At 45.1% G+C, this 21,525-nt stretch overlaps 1 protein-coding gene across 2 annotated transcripts in view; it reads right to left on the reverse strand.

Moving 5' to 3' along the window:
- Nucleotides 1-21,525, reverse strand: part of ERICH6 (glutamate rich 6) — a 701,982-nt gene that overhangs the window by 229,660 nt on the left and 450,797 nt on the right. For both annotated transcript variants that reach the window (XM_069618380.1, XM_069618381.1), the window contains exon 9: nucleotides 3,504-3,655. In XM_069618380.1, coding sequence (XP_069474481.1) covers nucleotides 3,504-3,655 — 152 coding nt within the window. The remainder of the gene's footprint in view (nucleotides 1-3,503; nucleotides 3,656-21,525) is intronic.

The raw sequence follows: 21,525 nt of genomic DNA on the forward strand, positions 1-21,525 counted from the left end.
CATGTCCCAGCGTCAGCATCACATTTGCATGCTGGTTCCTAAGGAATCCAGTCCAGCCGTTCTTAGCACGTGCCACGAATCCATTTTAAAAGTCTCCAACAAGCATACATTTTGGGGGGCATTTACACTTCTTTGCACTTCGATGTGCAAAATACGCGTGTTAAGTTTAACCTGGATCCGTCAGTAGTTCATAGTGCAAATCACACAAAAAAAATCTATGGGTATCAAAGTGCACACAAGTAAAACGTCAGACGTCCATTGTGAGCAATTTACACATCTTAGAAAATCACTCCATAAAGTTATGAAATTGCCCCACAGAATAGGCCCACGCTGGCACTTCTGGAGACGTTTTGGGAAAAAATAAACAAGCGAAGGACGGCTTTTATCTACGCATCATGCCTGAGCCTCGCCATGATTCGGCTCACAAGTAATTAAATAGATAATAGGTGAACAAAAGCGCCACCTTTACCTTCTTGTTAGTGGGGCATTGAGAAAGGAGTCTCACAGAAAGTCACCTTTTTCATTTGTCGGGGTCACCCTGGCATGTCAGATCAGTGAAGCGCTTTTGGCAGCAGGTCATTAATTAGAAAATTCCTGGGGATGGGAGTAGGGGGAGTGGAGCGCAGGCCCAGGGCCCAGACTCATGCTGACTTCTGTGCTTCACTTCACACAGGTCATCAGGGTTGGACTGGGCCATATAATTGTCTCGGGCACCAATGAAAAATGAAAAAGTAGCCACAGTTGCAAATGCTTATTCATTCCTTTTGTGACACTGTTTAAATAGTACCCAAGAGGGAGTTTTTGATGAAATGTGATGCAAATCCATTCTTGTATGAAATGTCACAATACAGTCATATCGTAGCCATATTTTTCTTAATGTACTATGGGATAATGCCACTTCCTGTAATGCCATGTGGGGGCGTGGTCAAAGGACATCACTTCCTGTGATGTCACTCTTGGGGGCGTGGTGTTGTGATGTCACTTCCGCTACCCCTGGCATTTTGGTGAAATTACGTCCCTGCAGACATGCACATTTCCCCATTACCTGCACTTCGATTCCTAGTTGGAATCCACAACCAACTGAAACCTCTGCAAAGAGACGTGTGAAAGTGTGGATGTGGAAGCCTCCAGTGATTTGTGACCACAGACATTTTAAATGATGCACCCTCCTGATTGGAAGCTGAGTGTTCAAATAGGGAATTCAGGAAAGGGGGCTTGGGGGCCTTGAATGAGGATAAACAGAAGTGACTTCGGATAAGGAAGACTCCATATGCTTACAGGTTTCATGGTAGAAAGGTGGAAACACAACACTTGAAATGCGCCTTCCTGATGTAGGGGCCACAATTATTGAAGGGTCATAGTACCACGTATGGGAGAGAGAACATAAATCTTCCAGATGCAATCTAGTGAAGGATAACTCATATCAATATGTGCTAAGATAGTACTTAACCCTTCTTACGTCCATGAGAATCTTTGCAGGTAGCCCCATCATTGTGGAGGAGTTGTGAGAACAAGGATGCTCAATAGAGATGTGCTCGCCGTGTTCCAGCACCCATAGTTTGTGGAAGGTAGATCTATCCGGAATGAAGGACATCACAGGCATCTAAATTGCCATGCAGCCTTCAGGGGTACATACCTGATAATACATACACACTTTATGACGGTGAGTGCTCAGCTTTTTTCAAACCTTTTATTTGCAGCTTGCTTGACTTTATCCCAGGACTAGACGTCACCCGTGGAGCATCTCATTCCTAGATGGTGGGTTGAGATTTGGGAGCTTCTAGTGATGGAAAATATTTCTGTGCTCTCAAACCAAAAACCTTATTGTTTGATCACCTTTTAACATATTTCAGCAGGCCTTTCCACATCAAAAGCATAAACCGGCAAGGAAAGGCTGCTGTCTCTTTCACTGCTTTCAGCGTTTTCTCAGGTTAACACATTTTTTTGCTTAAGGGCATTCAAGGATGGGCAGAAAAATTTGGATAAAAATATGGATATATATATATTCGGTGAAAAAACTTTACATGGAAGTGACGTTAAAGTGCTGATTTAATACAGCAGACCCCCTGAAATTCGGCAGGTGTTCGAAGCTATGCCACCTTAACTATGAGGCCCCATTGCAACACAGCCATCTGAAATACCGGTATTCAACAAACCATAAAATGCCTGTGGGTTATGAATTGTATGGGAAGGATGTGTATGGAAACGAGCAAGTAAAATGTAGATTTACATGTATTTTGTTAGTGTAGCAGAAACGTGTTTAAAAAAAGTAACAGTGTCTGTGAGAAAAGCATCTACAGGTCATAGGTAAGCCCTTTTAATAAAGATTGGAAAACATTGCTTTTTCAGGGGAAAATAAGTGAATTGTCTGGCGTTACCTTCTGGGAGTCCAAATCGGATGGTAACAAGCAAAGGGGATCTGAAGAAATTATATAATTGGAAAGTCTTTGGTGGCTTCTAGTGATAACATTGGGTTTCGTTAGCACATTTGATTTTAAGCATTGTTCAAGAATATACAGCATGAATGTTATGTTCGATTATTAGGGTTTTAGTGATAAAACTGGGTTACATCAGCAGGATCATTTCATAACACTTTCTAATAACATTGGAGCATCATTAATATTAAGCCACGATATGGTTTTAGAATGTCTTGCCAAGTTATGTTCTATCCATGGTGGACTATCATTCATAAATCTGAGGTCCCTTATAGACACACAATGAATGGGGGGTGCTTGTTTTCTGAATTAGACATTTATCAATTTACTACACAAGTAACCTTCATTAGGTGCAAACTCAGATGTATAAAAGTCCTGCGGTAAAAATGTATGCTGCACCTGCAATAATGGCATGCACTTTCCATAGAACATATTCACATACAATATCACCCAACCGAAGTTGGTACTCATTTATCGACCTCGAAAGCATAAAAGGTCGAGTTGACCTTGAAAGGATTCAAATCTGTGGCCTGCAGATCACACACAGATTGGAGCAGAGAGCACTAAACCTGCTTTGATCGGTATCTGGTCTTTGCATCTAATGCTTTGTCATCGAATGCATTTGCATCGAAAAAATGAATTTTTGGGTTGGTAAAGAGTTAATTTGTATTGTGGTGGGTTTTAAAGGTTAAAAAACAAGGGTTTGGGGGCGTACCCCCCAAAAAATTAAAAATAAAATAAAATGCTTTCAATGCTAATTTATTCGCTGCAAATGCTTTAGATGGAAAGGTATTAGATGTAAAGAATTTGATGCAATGACTATAAACCCTGCTGATCTACTCACTGGAAACATAATTGAGATTCACCTGACACACAACTGAATGATTATACATCTTTCAAACCCAACTAGTTTGATGAAAAATACTCTCAAACATCCTTGTGAAAAGGCCACGAGTTGTTGACTCATCATAACACATGGTTTATGTTCACAGTCAGCAACAGGATATGCACATGTGATCTGCGAGCTACCGGCATAATGAACGTTGCTAAAATATTAAGCAATATTACCTTTTCACATGCAACTGAAAAATCGCAGGTAATGTCGGCTATGCCATCTATATCTGTTTGTTCAGCTTCCACTTTAGGAGCCACAGTCCAGCTGGTCCCCGAGGGTGGAGAATTTGAAAGTTGGAAAGTTATTGTCTTCACATGTTTTCCATCTACATACAAAAAAAAATTATTGGGCAAATGCATTAGATGTGACTCAAGCCATACAGCTGCATGCCATTTAAAGAGCCTCAAACGCACTCTCAATCTATATACATCTAGTTACGCAATGAGAAAAGTGCAGAAAGCTAGAGACTGAATGACATTTGTTCATGCACATGTCTGTTAATAATATCAGGCAACATGAGAAACTATAGGAGAATGAAGAGCAGAACGTATGGCGGAGGATGCAATTCACAGATGTAACTTGCTCCTTTGGAAATATGATACGCCAATGTACTCTGTCCTCCTCAATGTTCCATGCAAAGTAAGTAAAACAAATGCAAAATGCAACAGATGTTTGGCATAGAACATCCTGCACACAGGTCAATGGTTGATGGGTAGAAAAACGAAAAAGAATAACCTTGTCCACAGGCCCCATCCACCAAGAAACCTGCTGTTTCAATGTCCAAAGAAAGGACAGAAATGTCGTTTGGAGGAGGCATAGGACCTCACCACAAGTTTGACAGTGCGTTAACTAACCGTACTGCACGATTATAGTTTTGGCGTTGAAGGGCAGGATTTAAATCATGCGATGATCTACAGGAACACCTTCTACTTCAAGTCCAAAAACGGCAGATTTAACACAACGGAATGACTGCTTGAGGTACATCTGCCATAATCCCCATGGCGTCCTAAGGACTCCAAAAATGGAGACTGACACCGCGTAACCAACACTCCAAATCCTGCGGTAAATCTGCAGGACCATGTGGCGAAAACAGTAAACGAGCTTGGGAGTAATTTTGAGGAAGAATTGCAGAATTACCACCATACCTGTAATGATGGCCAGAGAATTGTGAAGCCACTGCTAAGCGTGGCTGCCCAGTGGCTAATACATACCAGGCAGAGAGTCTCATCCCAGCTTGCCCAATATGAATCTAGCTAGAGTATGACTAGGTGTGACATCAAGGCGGTTTTCTTGAAGACCCCCATGTGGTTTTCTGCTTACCTCTTCTATCTCTCTAAACATAAGATTGAATTCCCTGCAGTGATTTTAAGATACAGGTTAAAAGGAACAGAATATGACTAATGTCTCTGGGTAGCTTGACAAACCTCTTGTACACGAAAGGGGTGGCTGAAAATGACAGGGAGATGGATATTGAAAATGGCTTTTGAGAATAACGTACAATGAAAGAAATGCAGGTTTACAACGCCAGGACCTTGGAGTCTAACAGGGTTTGCACAAAGATTTTCACTGCGCCAGGCAGAGTGATCTAATATTGTTATAATATGTCCAGCATTATGAAAAGGGCCCTACTGCCAACAGGTGGTGACTAGAGCTACTATTCAATAGTTGCCAGATAAGAGGAGACATCTAATCTTAAAGAATATGAATTAGAGAAAGAGTAGGGGAGCCACTGACACAAACAAGGAAAGTAGATTTTATTTAAGTTCTTCTAAAAAAGAGTGTGATACAATTTCACAGTTGTACAGCCTCGAAGCTCAAGATCTCTAGCTGACACATATTTTCTGGCTTTCCAAGGTTAGCACTGGGGAAATTCTCAGAAGATCTTGCAGACGTTGCTGGTATTTAGGGCTGGGAGAATTTAGGACATTTTCAATTTTGGATTTGATTGGCTCCTGGATTGGCGTGCATGATACTGCACCAATGGGGCTGTGTCGTGGTATACACTATGAAAAAAAAGAGGAATTCTTTGCTTTTGTTTTCTTTGGTACAATTGCTCTATTTGGTGTCATCTGTTGTGCAAAGAGATGCTGCTTTATGTCAATACATTGTGGCATGCAACAACATCCAGATTCGTCATATTTTTGTAGAGCCAAAGGTCTGCTAGGCTCGTGAATCACAAGATGTCAGACAGCTCCTCCGGCCCACGGAGTTTCTGCAGTTCGTTCCTCTACCCAACTCCGCCTAGCGTCTCTTTGGGCTTCAGATAAGAGGTGTGGAGCAAGGGCACCATAGCGAGCCATCTATGGGACTTGCCGGCTACAGAGGAGAGCAAGGGCTGGCCTTTATGCCAAGCTCAGAACCAATACAGGCAGGGCACTAGGGCAAGCCTACAGAGCGTATGTGGGTGCCACCTTGACAAGGGAGCCATCGCAGTGACAGGGAAAGGGCAAAGCAGGGACTGTTCTTGAGCGATGGGCACTGGCTGCATGTGCTGTGGAAATCAGGTTTTGGGCAGCATGCAACGATTGCCTGGGAAAGAATGGGGCTGATGAGCCTGGAGATTAAAGGGGATAGGGGAGTAGGGCGAGAAAGGAGATAGGCACAGTGGGGTGTTGAGGATGGGTGCATGATGGAGAGTGAGGTAGGGTCATGTCGAGAGGGGGATGGAGGAGGCAAGAGAGGTGAAGCAAATAAAAAGGAATAAGATGAGGTGCTGTGGGTCAAGACTGAGATACATTAGCTGAGCTGGATCTCAGTACTCCAAAATAAGGGAGTGCTGTAAATTATTAGTTAAGCACACCAACAAAGCTTCCTTTTAGCTTCCGCATGAGTGATGTGCACTGACAGTGCTGACTGTGAGTGGGTGCTAGTACTAGAATAGCAGGAAGGGCTGCATTTAAGGTTTGGTGTGTACTGGCAGAACTGTACTTAAGCAATTACTAGTACTAAAATGAGAGGGCGTGCTTCAAGCCAGCATAAGGTGTTTTGGCCGAGCTGTGTGTGGGACGAGCAATACAATAGCAGGCAGGTTTCAGTTCAATTAAGGTGCCTTCGCTGAGAGTTCAGAAGGCCTCATTTGGAATGGCATCAGTGCTCTAGGAACAGACTGAGGTGCACCGTGATATCTGTGCTTGGCCACACCTAGATAAGACGGTACTGCACAAAACTCAAATCTATTGGCTTAGTCAAATCTTGAGAAAAAGGTCAACTCTATATTAGAGCTCCAAAATGAAAGACTCGTGTTTTTACTACCGTTGTCACCTGTGGGACAGACGAGATATCTTTGTCAAATATACCTGCTTCTTATCTGACCGAAGGTACAGCATCTACCTCTCACTTCCTTGCCACTCCTCGGTCATTATTCTTATTCCTAATGTCTCAATCCTCACTCATTGGGAGTGAGAATGAACATTGATGAGTGTAGAAGATGATCACAGGGTAAAAAGAATACATGAGGATGTCCTGCAAATAAGGTATTCTTGAGCCACCTTCAGGACGTTGGCTTCGTGGCAGAGCCTTGCTGTGGGTCAAGTCATTTCAGACAGGTAGCGTTTATTCAGTAGCTCTAGCCCATTCTCTTCCGGTCTGATGAATCTTGTATGCAAGGTAATAAGAGTTCAGTGCTGTCACTATTGTTTTTAGTTTTGGCTACTATGTGGTACTGCAGTGCCACCTAAAAAAAGCCTTAGCTATTATATTGGGATACACCTAACAGGGAGATGGGATGTGAGGTTGTATGGCCATGCAACTCCCTCTGGTTATTGCCACCCACTACCACTCCCATCCCACCCAAAACAAATCCTACTGCAATCGCTTTTAGCTTGCTTTATCATTCGTTAAGATCAAACTTTGCACTGTGAGTGCCTGACAGTGTTTTTTCAAAGCACTCTCCTAAGAATGAAATGCTCACTTGCAGCTATAAACGTGCTACTGGTGCAATAAAAAAGTGTGCCTTCAGCCATTTGATTTACAAGTATGTATGTCTTTGCACTCAAGTCCTGTTAATAACAGGCATTGTCAATGACAACAGTTGTGGCTTGTGTAAAGGTATTAGCCAGGCCCTGCTTTCATGTGCTTTGTTGCTCACAGAACTGTGCAGCTGCTACCATCTTCTGACCAGGTAGTGCCATTATAGCAGAGTCCGGCATATGCCTACACAAAAGCCAACATGTTTTCGGTTTTATCTACTAGATCTCTTAAATTAAAATGTGTTGTGATATTTGGGTCCATTTTGATACAGTGCTCCATGCCAGAGTCTTCCCCCCCATAAGTGTTGTAACAATTACTTCCAAGGAATTCAATACACCTGGAAAGAATAAAAGGCTTGAACCAGGCCTGATGGTGTTTTATGCTGTGACTGAACCTTGTTTTATACCTGGGAGAGCTATATATGCAATGTGTGATATTTTTAGAGAAAATGTGCCCATGGGCTGATCGTTTGAATGACGAACAAAAATGTATCTAGCATGATAGACATTTTGGGAGTCGTGCTTCACCCTGACATTCAACAGACAAACTCTGCTCTGGACATCTCATCCTAGGGGAATGCTATAAATTGTGCAGCCAACCACCACCGCCCCTCGACCAACCTCATCTTGCAACGCATGTCTCAGTGCCGCACCCACGCAACAAATGCAAAGAATGCAATGCCTGCCTGCAATAATTTAAGAGTCGCCCCTCACACGCACAAAAAAACACAAACGCTGGAAAAAAGCATTTCAGCAATAAAACACAAGCCCACCATCAAATCCGACTTCTACAAGAGACCCACCCCCATTCCTACTATGACACCAGGTTCTCTGACCACCACCCCAGCAGAAAATCCACCGCTACACTATCATGCCTGGCCTTGACCACTGCCCACAGCAGCTCCACTGCTACGCTGCCATGCCTGGCCTGACCACTGCCCACAGCAGCTCCACTGCTACACGGCCATGCCTGATCCTGCCCACTGGCCACACCAGCTCCACTGCCATGCCTGGCCTGACCACTGGCCACAGCAGCTCCACTGCTATGCTGCAATGTCTGGCCCTGACAACTACCAACAGCAGCTCCACTGCTACGCTTACGCTGCCATGCCTGGCCCTGGTCACTGCCCACAGCAGCACACTGCCCACCCCAGCCATCAACCCTCCAACACCAAAACTTAGAGGCGCACTAGTCAATACCTGCTCCATCCAAGCCCACCCCCTGGACATCCATAACCTCATTTCGTCCAACAGCCTAGACATATTAGCAGTTAGAGAAACCTTCCTCAAAGCCACCACGGCCCCCTCCCTCTCGATCGCCATCCCCTATGCTACTCCATCGCACACTGCAATAGACTAGACGCCAAAGGCGCAGCAGTCGCACTGATAACCAGAGACACCCTTGCCATCAGGATATTTAACACGGCACAACCACAAAATTGCAACATCCTGTCCCACCCCAACATCATTACCCTACACCTCATTTATCGCCCTCCTGGCCCACGTCTCTCATCCGAAGAAGACATCATACACCTGCTATCCACAAACATCAAACCCACCTCCAGAATTCTCCTCCTGGGAGACCTTAACTTAGGCTACAAGACCCAAATGACACCAACGCAGCCTCCATTGAAGACACGTCAACACACTGGGTTTCCAGCAACAAATCACATCACCCACACACTCCAAGGGTCGCACACTGCCATGTCTCAATACTCTCCAACCTGCCTTGCCCATGGATGGATCATCACATCATCGCCTTCTCAATCCCTCTCAGCAGGCCACCAGCCTATCCCAACCCCTTACCCCACCATCCCTCACACGCAAGCTTACAAAAGACTGCATCTTGCCCTTGCTCAATCCTCTGCAAGCAAAAGACCCCTTGCACACTGACACAGACTCACTGGACAACCTTTACGCCAAAACGCTGCGATTGGCAGTTGACACCATCGTACCCCTACCATCCTGCAAAATGAAACCATCCTTTCACTGGAACTCTTGGTTTACTCCAGACCTTCTGGCTCTCAGCACCACAAAACCCTCCTGCTGAGGCCTTCTGTAGATGGACACTGTGTCGCCTACCCTTAAAGCCAAATTCACCACTGCTGCAAAGACCTACAAACAAGTGATCCTTCAAGTGAAATACACCACATACAACACCAGACTTGCCAACGCCAACTCCAAATCTAGATAGATCTTCACCATTTTACGTGAGCTTGAAACCCCTTGCGCCCCGGCTCCTGACTTCACCAAAGACGAATCTTAGTGCATTGAGATCCAAAACGCCCTGCAAGGAAAAATAGCCATTTTCCACTCAAAAATACTGCAGAAACAAATCATCACCGGCCCGTCAACCTACCCGCTCATACCTACCACCACCACACCGCCTCGTCAGAACTCCTCAATTTGGTCTTCGACATAGTCACTGAAGATGAGGTCAGCACCATACTAAAAGGCCTAAAGCCCACCAGATGTATGGGAGATGCATGCCCAGCCACACTTATCAAGGAATGCACTGAAACACTGATTCCTTTTGTGACCACCTTCCTCAACTCCTCCTTCTCATCATGTCTGGTCCCATTCAGCCTCAAGGAGGCACGGGTTCTTCCACTGTTAAAGAAGCCCTCACTGGTCCCTGTAGGGTCCAAATACCGACCCATCATAACAGTCCTATTCCTCCTCTAAACCCTTGACAGGGCGGCCTATATCCAAATCTAGCAATATCTCAAAACCAAGCACATCCTGGGAATTTGCCAATCTGGCTTCCGCCCAGGTCACGGCACGGAATCAGCCCTGTTGGACTTGAAAAACAAGTTAGATGAAATCAAAGACTCAGTGAAATCCACCATCCTGCTCCTCCTCGACCTCTTGTCGGCCTTTGACCTCGTTGACCATAGCATACTCTGCCGACACCTCTCCACAGCCATCAACTTCTCTCCGGAAGCCTCTAGATGGATTTCCTCCTTCTTGAAGGACAGAACATTTAGAGTCTTTGCGGAAAACGCAAGCACTCCACCAGCAACCATCACTTAGGGACCCCCCAAGGCTCTTGTGTCTCCTCCTCACTATACAATATTTTCATTAAATCCTTGTTTAACCTCCTTGACTCCATCGACATAACTTACATCAACTATGCTGACTACACCCAGATCCTCCTCCCACTATCTGGCAACTACCAGATCATCCAAGCGTGGATGGCAAAAAAAGAACTCCCTGTGTCTAAACAACGATAAGACTGAGCTAATAGTTGCAATATCCTCAGTTCTAAAAAAAACTTGGCAACCAATATGCCTCCTTCTCAATAGACAGCATCACAATCCCAGTTTCACAATCTGTAAAAACGCTAGAAGTCTACCTAGATGCCTCTCTATCGCTCACACACCAAGTTAACTCTATCTCCTCCTCTGCTGCCCACACAGTCAAACTGATCAATGCCTGCAGCCCCTTCGTCTCCACCGACAGTCATCTCACCATTGCCCGTCCGGTCATAGGCACAAGGCTAGACTACTGCAATGTCTTGCTTACCTGCACATCCGAGCGCAGTGTTCACAAACTACAAGTGACCCAAAACAACGCCCTCCTCTCAGCCCTGAACATTCCCAAACCAGAGCACATCTCATCCGCAAGGAGAGCAGAGCACTGTCTCCCCATTAAAGAAAGGATCAAATTCAAAATACTGACCATAACCCACAATTGTCTCTCCAAGACAGGCCCCCCCATTCCTCAACCAGAAGTTCTCCAGAGCTCAAGCATCCAGGACGACCAGAACCGCCTACACAAACCGACTGACTCCCAGTCACTGCAGCTAAACTGTGGAACACCCTACCCCCAACCTGAGAGCGGATCAATTGTATTGGTTATTCCGCAAAAGAATAACAACATGGCTCTTTACCTAGAGCAACTATGCCAATTGTGTGTATACTGTATGTATTACTATGTTCATACAACCCAAGTTTTGCCCAGCTAATGTACAACGCCTTGATGCCCCCGGGTTTAGTGCACTTTATACATTTAAATAAATACATTGGAAAGCGATGCGCATACACTCTGGCCAGATGTTTTAAGAGGACAATACACTGCCTTTAAGAACGCAAGCAAACTCAAGTGAATGGTCACACTTCAACACCATGCCATGGAGAAGGCACATACATCAGAAAGTATTGTGCAAACCATAAAGTGGGACATTTGGAAGAAGGCAAAAGCTCTGACAAAATATCTGCTTAAACGTCTAACCTACAAGATTTTATTTTCTTCAAAAACGGCTCATTAAATTAAGCCCCAGACAGACTCTGGCCCAATGAAATTAAACTGCATGCAACTAATGCGTAAAACATGTCAGAATACACACGTAACCAACCTGTACATTTAAACATAGTTGTGTTTCTGAGGGTGTTTCAGGTGCTTTGACAGTACTAATTCGAAAATTAAGCCTCAAAAAGTGTATGGTTGGGTGAGCTGAGTGAGCTGAGTGAGGGCAAGTTTTTTGCATTAGCTTTAGAGCCCTTAGCACAACATATCCATTTGAGTAGGGAGATCATGGGCTTTGAATTCGCAGGACAATGCCATAAGATAGCGTTATACGCTGATGACCTGCTGTGCTTCCTAAAGGACGCAACTAAGTCCATCCCGCCCCTGATGCGCCTATTGTCTAATTTTGAAAAAAATTCAGGGTTTGGAGTGAATGCAAATAAATCTGTGGGTATGGCATTGACTGAGCTCCCGGAGAATCTGGCGGAGACACAGACGGCCTTTCCCATTCCCTGGTCTTCTACAAACATTCCCTACTTAGGGATTAAATTGACCCCGACCTATGCAGGCCTATTTAAAGCGAATATACCGGAACTATTTAAAGAAGCTAAAGAATGGCTTCGTCGGTGGGATTCACAGGAAATGTCTTGGTTAGGCAGGGTGAGTGAGGTAAAGATGTCGCTTATCCCAAAGCTCCTATATGCCTTCTACTCGTTGCCGATACGGATTCCTGAGAGGGATCTTATAGATATGCGGAAGGAGATAGGGCGCTTTGTTTGGGGAAATAAGAGACCTAGAATACCCTATAAACTCTTGACGAGAAAGGCGATACAGGGGGGTATAGGTCTGCCTTCGGTTCAGCGCTACTATAGAGCGGCACAGGTGGCCCCTATGTTGGCCTGGGGGAGCCCCGCTGAAACTCCTAAATGGCAGGAAATAGAGCAGGAAGCCTCTCCATTGCTGTTAGAATATTTCCCTTTCCTGCCCAAAGAGGCGCAGAACTATCAGGGGGGACCTCTGCCTACAACGCTTGCTACGCTCCAAAGCTGGGATAAGGCGAGAGTGCAAAGAGAGATAGCTTTGGGTCTAGGTCCACTGTCCCCTGTGGCACAAAATCCGGCATTTACACCGGGATTGGCTCCCAACTCATTCCAAGGGTGGGAATCACATGGACCACTGAGGCTTAGGGACTTATACGTAGACCAGGAACCACTGACATTCCAGGAGTGTAAGGAGAAGTTCGGACTGTCGTAGGGGGAATGTTGTTTAGGTACATACAGTTACGCCACTGGCTGACTAACAGGGAAACTCGCCAAGCTGTCAGCAGAGTGCCATTCGGTATAGAACTGAGAATTCTTGAGGGACAGAGCTCTCATAGGCTGGCGGCTTGTTATGGCCTTCTATAAAATGTCTGAGGGTGAAAAGCTCCCCTACATGTTATCGTGGGAAAGAGAGTTGGGGGTTGAAATTCCAGAGGAAGCGTGGCAGCGCATATGGCATAGGGCCCACAAGAGCTCCAGATGTACATTGGTAAAAGAGAACGCAATTAAGATATGCTTCCATTGGTACTTCCCGCTGACTAGATTGCATGCCATGAACCCTGGGTATCCGGATACATGTTGGCATGGGTGTGGAGAAAAGGGTGACTTAGGGCATATGTGGTGGCAATGTGCGGTCATCCAGGATTATTGGTTAGAGGTCCGTTCCAAGATCAAGGATGTTACGGGCACGCTGCTTCCTATGGACCCGTGTATACTAATCCTGGGGGATGTGCCGGAGGATGGGTCCTTCCCGATGATGGGATCCAGAGCAGCCCTAATTGCGCAGTTACTTATTGCGGCACGAATCACCAGGGCGCGATTTTGGAAAGCGGTGGAGGGACCACAGGTGGCATATTGGTGGATGAAGGTGTGGGAATTGATGGGTCTTGAAAAGCTAACAGCCATACTAGAAGGGAAGCTATTGAGGTTCAGACGGATCTGGACCCCTTTCTTGGACTATGCGGAGGATAGGGAGCAGATGTACTTTAGGCCAGATCTGATGAGGCACTTTATGAACTCCTGACAGACTTGAAACTGCGTACTTTGCACAGAACGGATATGGCTACGAATTGCATAGGCTCCAATTTATGAAATGTTTTTTGGGGTTTTTTTTCCCGCTGTTTCTGTTTGTTCTTGATTGCACTGTTCTCCAATTGATTGTTGACAAATGAATTGTTCTCGACTTAGTTACAGTTGAATTGATGAACTGATAATGCAATGTTATGCTTTGCTGAATAGAGATGGACTCGAGGGAAGGCATTCTGGACTGAAAATTTGATGAATTGACATATGTGCTCGTTCCCCTTGCATTATTACTGTTGGATTAATTTGTTTTCTTGAAAATGTATAAATAAATGTAAAACAAAATGTAAAAAAGAAATATTAAGTCTGTAACAAAATAATACATTTGTTTTTGGTTAATATGGATTTATTTGCCCACGTTTTACAAAAACGTTATGCGTTTATACTCAACCGTGCAGGGCAAGCTATCAAATGCACTATTCTCAACCAAATCAAAACCGGAGGCATTTTAATGCAATACAGCTTATTTATTTTGTACAGGCTAATGAAAATCAGTGTTATTTTATCTGAATCTTGATTTCTTTGTTTTATCAGAAAATTGCATAGCTCAAGTAATTTCAAGACAGAATATGGCACAAAAGTAAATGAAGTTACTAAGTGCTAAGATTTGCGAATTACTAAAAAATATAACTATACAAGTAGGCAAATTCCAAATGCCTTAGAAAGTCAATTAATTAATTTCATGGAAAGCCTATTAAAGAGTCTTCAAAGTGTCTGGAAAAATGTCTTCCCCGAATAACATGTGCCAGCCCATCATCAGTTAAAGAGATGCTCAAAACCTCATCAGATAATAAGCAATCTTAACGAGTACTACAGGGGCGGAGGAGACACATAGAATCTGGGGGGACAGGGGCCACCTTGGGGACTTTACATGGTAAAATTACAAGACCCATTAGGCCAGGCCAGCAGCTGGACAGTCCATTTTGTGCCCCTGCTGTGTGCTGCCCTACTGCTATACGTGTTGTTACATGCGTCTCCATCCCATTACATCGCAACCGGGTTCAGGAAGTCGTCTCGGGTCTCCCCCTGCTTGTAGAAGCCGCGATTCCCTAGGGAAAGTTTTGGTGGCCGGTGCCCGCTCCCTGATGGCAGATGGAGCGGGTAAAATCTGGCCCTGTGTGTTGCGTGCGTGTAAATGGGCCGGTACCTAACGCCACATAATGGTTGCCATAATGGTTGCCATTGCTTCTTCCCAAGGGTGTGAAAGTACTATTCAAGTGGTTGTGTTGTCCCGAAAAGAAACAAAAGTGGCTTTAATGAGCCTGTATGTTCCACCTTTCGAGTGTTGCCATGGCAACTGGGAGCGCTGGGATTCTGCAACAAGAGGAATCCGCGTATGACAGCATGACCAGGGCAATCCAACAACATTAGACCAGAGAGCATGGCACAGTACAGAGTAGGTTGAGCTGGCCACCCCCCTGAATGGTGTGTGTAAAGTGAGAGGCGGCGGCAGTGGGTCAAGGAAGAAGACTAGAGTCATTTGGGTTAAACGCAGCCAGTGTGAAATGGCTTGAGGGGAATGGTGCCAGTAACAGTGCAGAGCTCATATAACCAAAAGAGCTTGGGGATGGGAAAGAGAACAGTTCAGGCAGAGTGTGAGGGACGGGGGCAGCGAAGAGAATGAGAGCTGTATGCAAGGATTGAAGAGGAGTTGGGAGCCAGGATTAAACAGAATAAACAGTCACAGAGGGAATGGAACTAACACTGGATGGAGAAAGACGTCCATCACAGGATAATTCTGGGCAAAAAACAGCTAATAAGGCCCAGAATTCCACAACTCTGATTGGGTGGGCCACCATTAACATTCTGTAAAGGATCCTAAAATATATTTGTACCTATGCTGATCCATCTCTTTGTTCTAGTTCATATTTCTGTTTGTATTGTTCAACTGAGGCAGCAAGTGGTGGCATAATAAAGCATGACTAGCAGGTGTGTTCCAACCAGTAACGGCCCACCACCTGAGTTATGCCGCAAATGCAGTGAGGGCTTTTGGCAGGTGCTGCACAGAGCTCTTTATTGCCATTATGGACTTTCAAATCATGCTTTATCACCACTATCACCTAATTTGTTTGTGGAAAACAGATTCAAGCTGGAAGTGCAAACTTGTTTTTCAAAAACATAAACACCTACAAAAAGGTGGCTGTTTTGGAGAATTCAATGGAAGCTTTATAAATATCCCCATTTCCATTTCAATGGTAGTCACAGTGCTCGAGTTAATGTGGGTCGGGAGCAAGGGTGGAGTAAGCAAGCAGACATATGCATTTTGATTCATTTAGCTCCATTAATTCCAGATCTAGAAGGAAATGGAAAAACAGGGGAAAGCAGGGCAGATGGATAGTGAGCAAATGCTGTTAGCCAACTAAGAAAGTGGGCTGGTTAAAATGGATGAAGCCCATGTCCAAGCACACTCTTTGGCTGTAGTATCCATCGATAGTGCTAATGAATGATAACACATGAGTCTGCAGGTGAATGAATGTATTAATTGGACGGGAATACATATTTCTCATGGATGTGTGTGAGCAACCAACCATTGTGAGGGCTTCCGAAACCAAGCAATGGGAGATTGGAGGGATAACCACCCAGCCCCCTTAGATCTTTTAATAAAAGATTACAATTGTGCATTTTATAGCAGAGCGCTTTTGAAACAATGCGTAAATACCTATAAAACATACAATTGGTTGTGTGGGGTATCACATGAATACAATACAAAACTTGAATGCTAGGTTAACAACAGTACACAAGAGTATTGTTCCGTGCATTTTCGGATCCTTCTGCACCTAATATATCCCAGTATTCTGCTAGTGTCAAAAGAAATTTTCAATATCCAAGTTTCAATATACTCCAGTATTCCAAAAATAAGAACACAATCATGTCGGTATTGCCCATAATGCCAGTAATGCCACTGTAAGAAGAAAAGTTCACACTCATGCATGGCAGTATTCCCAAATACGTTAGTACTCCCATGTAAGAATACCTATGATGGATTGGTCCATAATGTTGTTGCCACATCTTAGTTGTGCTAATTAAGGGTGATGTCCTTATCTAATAAAACTCAAATTGCCTTTTCACATAATACCTCAATAATGCCATGTAACTAGATAAAAACACAGATAAGTACCTACATGTAAGCAAACTCATGTAAGCAAACTTGGCCCATGATGCCAGCCACATTGCCAGGTTATTGTTTACAAATATGTTCAAGCTATGCCAACACCCTTAAGAACAGTCATGCTGCCATTTCTCATAATGCCAATAATATTGCCATGTCACATTAATAAAAAAAGATCAATGCTGTGCACGTTTACCAATCACCATCCTCTCGCAAAGTGCCCATGCGCCAGCTCCTTCCATCACAGCCCGCAACCCCCTATCTCATTTCATCACATCACAAACCCAACATCCCCACGCAGACTAAATCTCACTCGAGAATTCATAACCACACAAGCTCACACACAAATGCTCTAACACAAACTGACACTTGAACACACACATATGCTCACATCCAGGCCCAGACTGGCCTATACGGCAATAGACCCAAGGCAGAACCAAAAATACAAAATGCTGGTGTGGGACAGTTGTTGGTTAAAATGAGACACTTTTTTGGCCAATTCGGGCCCGTAGATGAGTTTATTCACTATGCAGCTAGTAGTTTTGATCAGTATTGCTGAATAAATATTCTTTAAAATGCACAATTTGCAGCACACGTTATCCTCCTTGGTTAATTTTCAAGCCCTGTCACAAAAGGAATGAAAAGCAATTTGCAACTGTGGGCCACTTTTTCATTGGTGCCCGAGACAATTGTATGGCACAGTTCGACCCAGTTCACATCGCACATCCATACACCATTATAGCACTTGCACAGGAACAGTATTGCTTTCTCTCTCACAGAGACAGACACACACACATTTGACTTTGTATTTACCTTCAGGCCACAGAGCAATGTCTTCATCAAAGGGCTTCGAGTATGCATGCACAGTACACACAGGTGAGGGGTCAGGTGCCTCCCTTCAGTCCTCCATCTTATTACTCTGAATCAGACTGGGGCGGGAGGTCAGCAGGGCAGGGGAGAGGGGTGGGTAAAGACACTTGTTTCCAGCCATGGACAGGATTTCGAGTGGCCATTCTGGGAAATATGTGTTGTGTGAGCAAAAGTACTTTTAGCCTGCGGGCAGTCTGCAGAACTTGTGCTTATGCAAGCTGACGGCTGCAGCCTGCAGACGTATTTTTACAAGCTGCATGATGCAAATGCAAACAGTGCAGAGACACAGTGCACTGCACTGTGCACAACACATATATTCTGGAGGGATAAATGCCATTATATCCCCCACTTAGAATTGTGGGCGGGGGATTTGTCCCCCCTGTTCACCCCATGTTTTACGCCCATGGAGTACTAGTAAGCTGCTACAATTACTTTTTTATAGCCAGGTCTGCTCAATCTTTATATTGCCAACATGATACTAGCAGCAGAAGAAACACACAGTTTTTAGCTTGTTCAAACTAGTTTGAGGAAGACTGCTTAGTATCCTTCTGTTCCAGGCTGACCACCTCCAATACAATAATTTGCAAGCTAGAACATTTTCCATCACCCTCTTAGCCAAGCTGGCGCTAGCCTGGTAGCTCAACTCATTTGCAAGATAGCAAAGTAAGGAAAAAATCCTTTGTACACATTACACAGTCTGTTTCTAATCGTGCTTTGAGCCCACACTTCTAAACTCCTTCTTGTGGGCGATTTCAATATCCACCTTGACTCCTCAATCACAGCATCCACTCCCTTTCCTGACTTTTGCACCTTGCTCTCCCTACCCATCCTCCCTTCTGATCCTACCCACTCATCTGGACACAGTCTTGATGCCCTCATCTACACAGATATTTCACTCTCCTCCCCACTGTCCAACCCACTCTCCTGGTTAGACCACTCTCTCCTCTCACCTGGGTCCTCTCAGCCCTCTGACCACTCCTCTACCAGCCCTGCCAACCTCGTTTATGAACATCCGTCCGATGAAACGAGTGTCAGCTGCTGCCTTCGCATCTACCTTCATCCTCCCTTTCTCCCCCCACTATTGACTCAAGCTCTGACTCGGCTCTCTGCAACCTCCATCTGGCCTTTGCCAATACCCTCAACACTCTTGCCCCATTCGTGAGGATGGGCCGAAACATGCCTACAACCGTAACACATGGTAGGGCTCCGAACTTGCAGCCTTGAAACGCAAGTGCAGAACAGAAGTGGCAGAACTCAGGCTCAACCTCTGGCAAATTGGCCTGTCGCCTGCTCCAAAGGCAATACAGACTTTCCATCCGCACCAAGAAAAGACGACACATCCAGGTTTGCGTCTCCGGTGCATCCAACAACACGGCTGAACTCTTTAAAATCTTCAGGGAACTAGCCAACCCTTCTGCAGTATCTTCCTCTCCTCTTCCCTCACAGGCCCTTAGCAATGCACTGACCACTTACTTCACTGCAAAAACTAAGGACATCCTGAGCACCTTTGCTTCCCTTGCCCCCTCTACCGCCACCCATCTGCCTCCTACAGCCACCCTTCCACCCTAAGCCATTCTATCCTCCTTCTCTCCTATCACACCTGATGAGGTCACTAGAGTTGTCCGCTCCATGAAGGTCTCCTCACAACAGGTTTCCCCTGCTCCTCCAGGACCATTAAAGACAATATTAGCTCTCTTGCCCCTGCACTTGCTGATCTCTGCAACCACACTTTTGCTACTGGATCTTTCCCCTCCTCCCTCAAGCACTCCCTTGAGTGCACCTTCCTGAATAAAACCTTCTGCAGACCTGTATTGTCCAGCCAATTACCGCCCCATATCTATCACCCCCTTACTTGGGAAACTCTTGGAGAAGCTGGTCTTTCCCCAACTAACCCAGCACACTGAACTTGTTGGTTGCCTACATGATCATCAATCTGGATTCCGAGCATCCAGAGGGATGAAAACTGCTCTTCTGAACACCCGTGAGGAACTGCTTGCATCTCTTGATTCCAACTCTCCAGCTTTTCTCATTCTACTCGATCTCTCCTCTGAATTTGATACGGTCAACCACTCCATCCTCATAAAACGGCTCCACGATACGCTAGGTATCTAGGAGCAGGCACTGGACTGGCTGACCCCCTTCCTCAGTGACTGTCCGTCTCAGGTCATTCTGGGCTCTTTCTCCTCCACCACCTCTATCTCCACCTGTGGCATTCCCCAGAGATCCAACCTTTCTCCTTGGCCCTGCTTGCACACCTCATGTCCACCTTCTCCCCAAACTTCCAGTGTTATGTAGGTGACACACAACTCTTCTTCAAACTTCCCTCTGATCCTTTTCTCACTTCATCTATCATTCCTGACTATCTATCTCCTATCCAGTACTGTTGTACTTCCAATGATCTCTGCCTCAATGCCAGGAAGACTGAGATCCTTCCTATTGGGACCTCTGCTCCCTCTTTCTCTCCCTCACTCTGGCCATCTTCTATGCGCTCTCCCCCCTTCTCCTTCATCTGAAGCCAGAAACCTTGGATTCATCTTTGACTCCTCTCCCTCTCCTTCACCCCTCATATTCAGGACCTTGCGAAGAAGTCCCACTTTCAACTCCACCTCCTCAAAGCAATTCTTCCTTTCCTCACTTTCCCCCAGAAGTTCAATGTCTCTAGAGCTCTGGTTCACTCTAGGCTAGACTACTGCAATAGCCTTTTCCTTAATCTGCTCTCTTTCTCCCTACGACCCCTCCAGCTAATCCAGAACAGGGCTGCAAATCTTATCTTTGGCCTCAAGCCCAGGGACTGCATCTCTCCAGGGCTAAAAACTCTCCATTGGCTCCCGGTTGCTGCAAGGATCAAATTCAAATTCCTCTGCATCATCCAGGACCAGGCTATCTTGCAAATTGTTCTCACTAAATACTCTCCCTCCAGATCTTTATGTTCCTCCGGCACCAACTCCCTGTGTGTTAAACACTTTGCTAAACAGCAAGCTGATGGCCGATCTCTTTACTGAGCAGTCTCCCTCCTATTGAACAGCCTCCCCTTTCCTCTTCGCCTTGAGCCGGATCCCCTCAAATTCTGGAAGCTCCTCAAGACTTTTCTTTTTACCTCCCTCGTTCCCTTCCTCCCTCCTCTGCACACCCAATCGCCTACAGCCTCTGCCCCTCCCAGCACTTTGCCTTGGCACCCACTGGCCAGTGCCACCACAAGCTTGCACTTACCTATTTATGGGTGGTTGACCACTCCACCTAGGCACTTACAGCTGCCCACTCCCTAGCACTTCCCAATTGATATACCTAGTACTTACCCACTACTCTCTCATCCCTTCTATCTCTCTCTCTGCACTTGCCCGTTCTGAATGCTCACAAGGCCTAGTAGGTCTGTCTCTATTTTACAGTGTTATATCTAATTTGACTTCCAGGTTCCCTCCCTGTTGCTCTGTGGGCGCTTCGAAACACAATGTACTTGTTGTATAAGGGCCTTACAAATGCACAATATATCTAAAATATCAATAAAATAACAAGTACTATTCAAAATGGAGTGTTAGGACCTGTTTCTACATCTTAGAAGCTGGAAGAGTCTGGCATTAATCGCAATATAGAAACATAGAACTACTATTATCATTTTAAATTAACCACTCCTTCAAATCCCTGAGGGTTCAATGACCCCTCTATGATATGGGGCTTATTAAGTAATTTTATTTGCATACTTACACAAAGGGCCCACGCTGCCAGACCCGTCATATAATGCAGCTTCTTTGACCCATACTGCTTCATAACACTTCAACAGGTGACAAGTATTTTTAATTATTGAATGCTGGAAATGCTTACCATTCGGCTGCTTGCTTGCAGTGCCCAAAGTTGCCATGTCTTTAAAACCTTCCACCGT

Source organism: Ambystoma mexicanum, chromosome 10 (genome assembly GCF_040938575.1).
Source record: "Ambystoma mexicanum isolate Mex_15411 chromosome 10, UKY_AmexF1_1, whole genome shotgun sequence".
In the NCBI taxonomy this organism is placed as follows: domain Eukaryota; kingdom Metazoa; phylum Chordata; class Amphibia; order Caudata; family Ambystomatidae; genus Ambystoma; species Ambystoma mexicanum.